Source organism: Xyrauchen texanus, chromosome 45 (assembly GCF_025860055.1).
Source record: "Xyrauchen texanus isolate HMW12.3.18 chromosome 45, RBS_HiC_50CHRs, whole genome shotgun sequence".
Taxonomy (NCBI): Eukaryota; Metazoa; Chordata; class Actinopteri; order Cypriniformes; family Catostomidae; genus Xyrauchen; species Xyrauchen texanus.
The window spans coordinates 23,364,934-23,374,399 of NC_068320.1; the positions used below are offsets into that span (position 1 = coordinate 23,364,934).

At 37.7% G+C, this 9,466-nt stretch overlaps 1 protein-coding gene across 4 annotated transcripts in view; it reads left to right on the forward strand.

The window, feature by feature from the left end:
• The window catches only part of LOC127637229 (non-muscle caldesmon-like), a 71,856-nt gene that overhangs the window by 43,843 nt on the left and 18,547 nt on the right, over positions 1–9,466 (forward strand). For 2 of the 4 annotated variants that reach the window (XR_007969692.1, XM_052118184.1), the window contains exons 3-8: positions 1,361–1,504; positions 3,406–3,775; positions 4,514–4,549; positions 4,635–4,847; positions 6,084–6,181; positions 7,635–7,905. Coding sequence is in view for 3 of the 4 variants with exons in the window: in XM_052118184.1 (XP_051974144.1) it covers positions 1,361–1,504; positions 3,406–3,775; positions 4,514–4,549; positions 4,635–4,847; positions 6,084–6,181; positions 7,635–7,905 (1,132 nt within the window). In the remaining variant the exon portion in view is untranslated. The remainder of the gene's footprint in view (positions 1–1,360; positions 1,505–3,405; positions 3,776–4,513; positions 4,550–4,634; positions 4,848–6,083; positions 6,182–7,634; positions 7,906–9,466) is intronic. The other 2 variants (XM_052118185.1, XM_052118187.1) reach the window with 2 other exon arrangements.

A 9,466-nucleotide genomic window follows, 5' to 3' on the forward strand; every position in this document is an offset into this window, starting at 1 on the left:
CATCTGCCTAATATTGTGTACACACAACAGCCTCTAGAATTTACTCAGATTTGCGCCAAAAACAATAAACATCCAGTGAGTAGCAGTTCTGTGGATGGAAACGCCTTGTTGATGAGGGAGGTCAACAAAGAATGGCCAGACTGGTTTGAACTGACAAAGTCTACAGTAACTCAAACCATTCTGTACAATTGTAGTGCATTCTGAGATGCGGGCTGGTGCTGTTTTAGTGGCACGAGGGGGATCTACACAATATTAGGCTGGTGGTTTTAATGTTGTCAATATATAAAAATATATATATATATATATATATATATATATATATATATATATATATATATATATATACACACACACACTGGCGCCAGAAGTTTGGAATAATGTACAGATTTTGCTGTTTTGGAAGGAAATTGTTACTTTAATTCACTAAAGTGGCATTCAACTGATCACAAAGTATAGTCAGGGCATTACTGATGTAAAAAACAGCACCATCACTATTTGAAAAAAGAGTGTTTGGAAAAGAGTGTTATGGATCTTAACCCCATTGAGCTTTTGTGGGATCAGCTAGACTGTAAGGTGTGTGAGAAGTGCCCAACAAGACAGACACATCTATGGCAAGTGCTACAGGAAGTGTAGGGAGAAATGTCACCTGAGTATCTGGACAGCATGTGAAGGATCTGCAAAACTGTCATTGCTGCATGTGGAGGATTTTCTGATGAGAACTAGTTTATAGTAGTTTAAGAAGTTCTGAAAAAACAATTCAAATTGTAATAGTAATTTTTCACATTATTAATGTCCTGACTATACATTGTGATCAGTTGAATGCCACTTTGGTGAATAAAAGTACCAATTTCTTTCCATAAGAACAAAATCTGTACATTATTCCAAACTTTTGGCTGCCAGTGTGTGTGTGTGTGTGTATATATATATATATATATATATATATATAGAAATTAAGGGGGTAGCTGATAGTTTCAAATAAATCCTACTGTAGTAATGTAAGAAGTTGTATTGTTGTTATATTGCACACAAAAAAAGAAACGGGAGAAATACAATAAGAGTGACTGTGTCTTGAATACAAGAAACCCTTCACCAGGAGATGCGAGAGAGAGATGCAAAAATCCTGTCTGATAGATATGAAAACTTTTGTTTAGGTTACACAAAGTGCCCTGGGTGTCGTGTGGGCTGAATGCCACACTGCTGTCAGGAACCTCTCATCAGCTGCCAATACACAAACACACCACTGACAGCCAGTGAACGTTCGTCTCCAGCCACAGCAGTAGCAGTCATAAATATGAAAAACTGCCCTGCCTGCCAAGGTGACATGAGCTCTAACTCTTACTCGCTGTCTCTTTGTGTGTAGGATGGCATATCGTCGGAGCGAGGAGGATGAGGAAGAGGTGGCTCGTGAGCGCCGGCGACGAGCACGACAGGAAACAATGCGCAGTAAGGACAACGAGGAACCACCTTACCAAACTGACAGCACAGAGCTCAACAACAGCCACAGGTACACAAACACACGTTTGAAATGATCATAACAACTAATACAGTTATACTATATGGCTTTTCCAAGACCCCTAAACCAAGACCAAAATAATCATTTGTAAACAGACCTAGACTGTTTTGAAGTTTTTCTGTAGGGGACATGTAAAGTGGCCAAATCCCAATGATTTACATTGAGATAATGCTGCTAGCTAGCTAGCAAAATGCTAACAACTAGCTAGAATAACATATCAATGCCTAGAAACCAACCAAAACACCCTAGCAATCAGCCAGAATAGAATCAGAAAGATTCATGTGAGGTTTGTGTTTAGGGGTAGGGGATAGAAGTAAATGGAAAGTCTGCTCCATGATAGAAAATCAAACGTGTGTGTTTATGAGACTCAATAAATGCAGATGTAATCTGGAGCCTCTGAATTTTTAGAACACTCTTAAACCGTTAATAATACACAAAATTATGTACTTTATCTCTCTCTCACACACACACACACTCACTGATATATACACTCACAACACCAGTATCTACACCTCTGTAGGAGTCTTGTTACATCTTCCTCTCTGTCTGTAACGCACACCACTGGTGGGCGGCGCTAATCCGTAACTACCTGTAGCAGGTCAGTATTGCGGAAGCGGTGTGCTCTGCTGACATGTTCAAACACTGAGGCTTTGTGCTGTGAATGGACACAGAAGACGGTCAAACAAGACCAGAATTGTTCCCGATGTGTGACCAGGCATAGCTCCATCTATTGTCAGTAGTGCTGATGTAGAATAAACGTTTTCCAAGCGGTGCAGTCAGACTATATTAACCTACAGTGGCAAGCACATGGCAGCAGGGCTGGGCACCCAACATCGTAGTGCACATTGGTTAGAGAGCACTATTAAAAGGAAAACATATATTTTAAAAAGTTATTTTACCAAAAAATGTATTCTATCATCATTTACTCACTGTCATGTTGGTCCAAACCTATATACCTTTCCTACTTTTGTGTAACACAAAAGGAGATGACAGACCGCCTCCGGTTAGCAGTCCAAATTTGTTTGTATGTGGACCACACCATAAAGATTTGGTCTCAGTATTTGTATTAAGTGATTTTAAGATGGCTTTATACAACAGTGGGGTGAAAAGGCTTAGTGCTTTAAAGGGATAGTTTGCCCAAAAAATGTAAGTTCTCTCATCTTTTACTCACCCACATGCCATCTCAGATTTGTATGGCTTACTTTATTTAGCTGAAAGCAAAAAAAGATTTTTAGAAGAATATCTCAGCTCTGTAGTCCATACAATGCAAGTGAATGGTAGCCAGAAATTGAAAGGTCCAAAAAACACATAAAGGCAGCATAAAAGTAATCCATAATACTCAGTGGTTAAATCCATGTCTTCAGAAGCGATATGATAGGTAAGGATGAGAAACAGATCAATGTTTAGGTCCTTTTTTATTATAAATCTCATTTATTATTTAAATCTCATTTAGTATCATTTTCAGCACCAACCCTTTGTGGGCACACATAAGGCTGATATAGCCTAGACTGAAATTGATTTTGACACACTTATATGTTCTTTATTATTAAAAAATGTCTACATTTTAGAAGTACATTTTTCCAAAACAAAAAACATATTTTTGTACAGAAATTCATACACAGACAAAACTTCTACATGTCTGCAAGAAAAATTTCAAGCATTTAGGTATTAGCCTTTAGATCAAAATTTCGATCTTTAAGATCACGATCCGTTGGCATTATATTGGCCATCAGCCACCCTGGTCTCTAGATATCTGTATCAGAACTATTCACTGAAGAACCCATATTGATCTATCACTAGTCATATATGCAGAACTATAAAATGGCCTTTTGGTGTTGTACAGTATATTATGTGTTTAATCTATTTCACTTCTCTGGCTGCTTCTTTCTCAGCGTGACAGAGAGTGTCTCTTCCTCAGTGGTTTGCTCCAGCAAAGCTGGAGAGGAAGATGATGAAGAACAAGCCCTCTTGGAGCGTCTGGCGAAGAGAGAGGAACGCCGACAGAGGAGAATGAAGGAGGCGCTGGATAGACAGAGAGAGGAGGAGACCAGCCACACCTCCCACCACAGCCTGGAGGACACCAGCATCGCCCTGCTGCGTGGTAGGAGCTACAGGGAGGAGGAGGAGCACAACAGCAAGGAGGAGGAGAAAGAGGAGGTGAAACAGGTTGAAGAGGAGGAGGAAGAGGCCCTTCAGAGGGAAGAGAGAGAGGAGGAGGAGGTGGTAGAGGAAATGCCACGGAGGTCTTACTGGAGAGAACAGGTGGGTTTATTAAAGGGATAGTTCAGCCAAATGTGAACAATCTGGCATTATTTACTCACCCTTATGTCCCGGTTTGACTTTCTTTCCCTACAATGAATGAAAACTGGGTCTGTCAAGCTTCAAAATAACAAAAAGAACCATAAAAGTACCATAAAAGTACCATAAAGATGGTTTATATGACTTTTACACTCCTTCTGAAGCCATATGATAGCTTTGTGTGATGAACGGAATGAAATTTAAGTTGTTGTTCACTGAAAATCTTCTCCGCTGTACCTCTCAAATCAAATATGGCAGCAATGATGTCAGTAAAGCAAGAACAAATGGTGATTGGTATCAAACATGGCATCAGCTCAACATATTTGATGTCCTTACGTCTTTTGTAGTCCATTTTTAGAGCTTCGGCAGAGAGCAAGATTATCAGTGAACAACAACTTAATTTTCAGTCTTTATTTTTGCACAAAGCTATTGCCTGACTTCAGAAGACTAGGTATATGTTGCACAATCACAATATTGCACAATATATAAACTACTTTTGTCATACTTTTTTGGTGCTATTTTCTCTTTCACAGGATATTTTTCAAAAATTTACCTTTTCGAGAAAGTAATACGGGTTTGTAACAACATGAGTGTGAGTAAAAGTTGACAGGATTTTTTTATTAAGTAAATTAGTCCTTTAAAACTTTGAATATATAGTGTTGAAGGTTTGCGTTTATGTCATTCAACTTTGTTCACTTGTAGGTGTCCGTCAAGGAAATTTCTAAAATACAAGACGAGGTATGGTGTCATGTGTTTTTTATATAGCTATCTGTTTTTTTCTTATTTGACACAACAAAGCATATGACTGCAGTTCCATTCATAGGACAATATTGAGCAGGACCGTGTGCCTTCTCCTGATGTAAATGAGGTGATTTTAAATGAAGACGTAGATGGTTTTTCAGTTGTATCAGAGACGGAAGCGGAAGAATTGGCCGAGAGTGGATTGGATGAAATGAGGGAGGCAGAAAACTGTGAGAAAAAGGAGGCAGAGAAATTGATGGCATTGATGAAGTTTTCAGAAATTGATGAGGCTTTGGTAAGAGTCTGGAATTGTATTGTACGGATGGTTTGGATTTTGGGTGAAAAATAATCATTTTTAAAGGTATCAGGTACAAAACAAATTTCACGAGTTCACTTGAATTAAGTACTGCTGTTTTCCTTGCAACTTTGAAAACAAAATTTCCCCAAAATCTTAAATAATCCCGGCACTGGTTTGAACACAGATTGTCGTGATTGCACCAGCTTTTACAGCGTCCACAATCTGCAAGTATCAGTATGAGTGCAAAAGGGTTATTCTCAGGGAATGGTGCCATTCTGCTATGTGTATCCCCTTAATATACTATACTGATATAGTTAACAGGATACTGAACTTGACTCTGTGTATTATGTCATTTAAAATATATATTTTCAAATTAAGCAATTTCATTTTTAAATGGTTTATGGGTTGTAAAGAATAAAAATTCTACCTACATTTTGTTTTTATTACTATTACAGTATCACACTTCTGTATCTTTCACAGTTCCTTGTCCCTGAACTTTTGTCCAACCCATTTATGCTGTAATATTTACATTTAAAAATACTGTTTTGCTCATTCTGACATTATGTTTAAGATATTGATGTCATAATATCATATATATATATATATATTTATAATTAATATATTTTACCACATTGTCCAAACCTGTGCACACTTACACTAGCCTTGTTAGTTCAATATAAAAATCATGAGTGATTTAGAACGATAACTTTTTGAAAGGTATTTTTTTTTCCAGAAAAAATATTGAATATAAATAATAATGAAATTTGCTGCTAAAGAACTTTATTAGACATTTTTGTACAATTCAGCCCTCAAACACATTTGGAATGTAACAGGGTTGTCACAGAACATGTTTTGTAAGAGAAATGTCATATTATTTTTTAATTATATTAAGTATAATTTAGTTATTTTAATTATAATAAAACTTCCTGAGAATGGCCCAGAAAGTTTCACAGTAGACAAATGCAGCGATTTAAAATCTGATCAATCTATTCAATGATCAGTGGTTACACACGGTGTGTTCTCTGCTTGCTGCATGACTATGGGGAGTTTACAAGCCTGAATGTGTGTGTGTGTATATTTGTGTGTATACTCCTCACACCTTTTATTTTTATCATGTATCCCGACTGATCATTCTGTTCTTCTAAAACCCTTCCAGCATGCACAGTCTCTCACACACACACACACACATGCATATCACATGCACACATGACTTTGATCTGGTTTTGTGTGCAGATTGAAGATGAAGATGTGATGAGGAAGAATAAACAGCCAAACGGAGGATTGTGTGATGACAGCCCTCCCAAACACAAGAAAGCCGAGAGGAATTACAGGTTAGTGCTGATGTAAACAACTAATAATTTTGTAAAGATGGTCCAGACTTGGCTTTAAAAAAAGAAAAGTTTCCACAATTTCGAATCTGGGGGCCTGTGGATATTTAAATCATGGCATGAATGTCCAGGGAGTTGTTAAAAGCACATACAAGTGGTATTGACTTGTCCTTCATCTGTGTATATACAGATAGCAGGTTGGAATGTATGTAGAGACACAATCACATTCCACATGTCTGTGTTTGTCTGCTTTGAGCATGTTTGAGAAAATGTGGGTGAATTTAAATAGCCTTCTACCAGTCAAAACTTTGGCCTGAAATGGTGTTTCTCATGAACTCAGAAACCTTGGCAGAAGGCTTATGCTTGAATGCTTGAAATTATTTTTGTGTATGAATATGAATTTCTTTACAAAACTGAAACTTCTAAAGTGAAGTGTGTGACTTCTGCAACGAAATTGTAAAAATAATGATTGTGTTCAAACAGGTTTTCAGAACACTCCCCTCATCTGTCATTGGTCGAACAAATGGATAATCCAGTGCCAAACACCATTGACTAAAGCATTTATTTACATTTACAGTTATGCATTTGGCAGATGCTTTTATCCAAAGCGACTTACAGAGCCCTTATTACAGGGACAATCCCCCCGGAGCAACCTGGAGTTAAGTGCCTTGCTCAAGGACACAATGGTGGTGGCTGTGGGGATCGAACCAGCAACCTTCTGATTACCAGTTATGTGGTTTAGACCACTACACCACCACCACTCCAATTTCAATTATATTTTAAAAAGTTATTGTTTTAATCAGATTGAAATCAAACTTTGTTGTATCGGGCCGAGGCCAATTGTTGTGGCATTAACATTTATAGTTGCTGGACGAAGCCAAGCTACAGCTGCATTATCTGTATCTGTTTGTCGGATTTAGTAAAAGACAATTTGGTACGATTTCAGTTTGACTAAAGCATTTAAATTACATTTTAAAAAGACAAATTATTGTTTAAGTCTGAAATCTGACTTTTAAAGTACATCTAAATATACTGAATATTGCTGTGCCCAGCTGGTCAAAATTTGACCCAATATTTAAAGCCCAGCAGAGTCACAGTGTTTACACTTTTGGGGGGAAATTGACCTACCAATGGATTGTGGTAAATTAAAAAGGATATTAAAGAAATTAGTATGTGTGTCCAAAATTTTGACTGAGAGTACATGTGACTTATATTCACATCCTGAACAGCCCAGAGCTTTATCTGAGGAAGTATTTCACACTAGACACCTGATCTGCCGTATCCAAAGGGCTGTTCTCGGGTGTAACCGGAGACTCTGTTACCTTAGACAGGAGTGTGCTGATTCACCACGTTTCTGTGTGAATAGGTTGGGCTTTCTTTACACGTAAATAACATGGACATGTAAAGGTGTTGATGTGTGATGCACCTTTTAAGTTTATATTTTTGTGTGTCACAGTCGAGGCAGCCTGCATACTACTGAGGCACCAGAGGCAGATGACGCAGATGGTGAAGATGCCCGCTTGGAAGCAGAGAGAAAGCTGGAAGAGCTGAAGAGACGAAGGGATGAGATGGAGAGTGAGGAGTTTGAGAGGATGAGGCAGAAGCAGCAGGAGGCAGAGGCAGAGCTAGAGGAGTTGAGGAAGAAGAGGGAGGAGAGGAGGAAGGTGCTGGAAGAGGAGGAACAACTGAGGAAACAGGAGGAGGCCGAGAGGAAAGCCAGAGAGGAGGTGCGTTCACCCAAAATGAAACTTCCGTCATCATTTACTTACCCTCATGTTGTTCCAAATGCATATTGTTTCTTCCATGGAACACAAATGGAGATGTTAGGTAGAATGTTAGCCTCTGTCATCATTCACTTTCATTGATGTAATGCCTATCATCTCCTCTAGATCCTCGTTCCTTGTGGTATAGATCCTATTTTTTTGTTTGTTTTTTGTTTATGTGTGCTTTGCGCTTTGAGGCTTAAGAAGTTTAATCTCGATTAAACTTTAGAGGCAGTATATATCATATATATCTTTAAAAAAAAAAGTAGCTACTGTGGTGGCACCATGGTACAGGGATGGTAGTACCATGGTAATATATATCCTTGTTGTACTGAATTAGCATATTAGCATGTACAATGGTATGTACATGGTAGTATGTATCATCATGGTACCAAATTAGCATATACAGTTAGCATGTACAGTGGTATTTACATGGTAATATCATTATGTTATTAATTTAGCATAGGCTATTAGCATGAACAATTAGCATATTATCATGTAGCCTACAATGGTGTATATCATCATGGTACACAATTAGCATATTAGCATATTCAGTGGTATTGGCAGGGTAATGTATATATCCAATTAGCATGTTAACATGGATAATTAGCACATTATCATGTGCAATAGTAATACCATGGAAATATATCATCATGATACTGAATTAGCATTTACAATTAGCATATTATAATGTTCAGTGGTAATGCCATGGTAATATATCATCATGGTACTGAATTAGATATTAGGCCTGTGTACAATTAGCATATTCAGTTGTATTAGCATGCTAATGTATATATTCAATTAGCATGTTAGTAGTTCATGGCAAATTTGCCACAAACTTGCTGTAAATTCGCCACTGAATATTTTCACATGCAAATGATTTTTGCAGCAAACTTGCCACAAATTGTCCATTGTTGCCAAACGTTTTCTGCATGTTCACCACTACTGGTGAAGAGCTGCATACTTGTGGCAAACATTTGCAGCGAATCACAAGCTTATTTACATGTGAAAATAATGAGTGGCAAATTTGTGGTAAGTTTGCGACTAGTTTGCCAAAATAGATTTTTGTTAGGGAAGGTACTTCAAAGATTAACATAACACAAAAGGTTTAGTATGTTTTTGTCAGTTATTGTTTTTGAATGCACTTATGTGATGTTTTCAAAATTGTAGGTTAATTGTGTCCATTTATCAGTAATTCAATATTGGTCACTGTCCTCAGGAAACCTGTGGCTGTGGTTTTATTTATCTGTGACGCAACTGCTACATATTCTTTGTGATTTTCAGTATTGGACACTTTCATCATTTAAATGATTTTCACATAATTTACATTTACTTTATGATAGCACAAGGTGGGAGTTCCACATGACCACACACATGGGTTTCAAACCCTGCCTTTTTCTATAGCGGCCATCTGTCTTCATGGAGGCCTGCTCTGAGCATTGTAATGCAAATATGTTCCTTGTTGCAAAAGAAAAGCGGCAGTAAATGAAAAAAGACTAATTACAGATTAGAGGGCCCCGTGCTG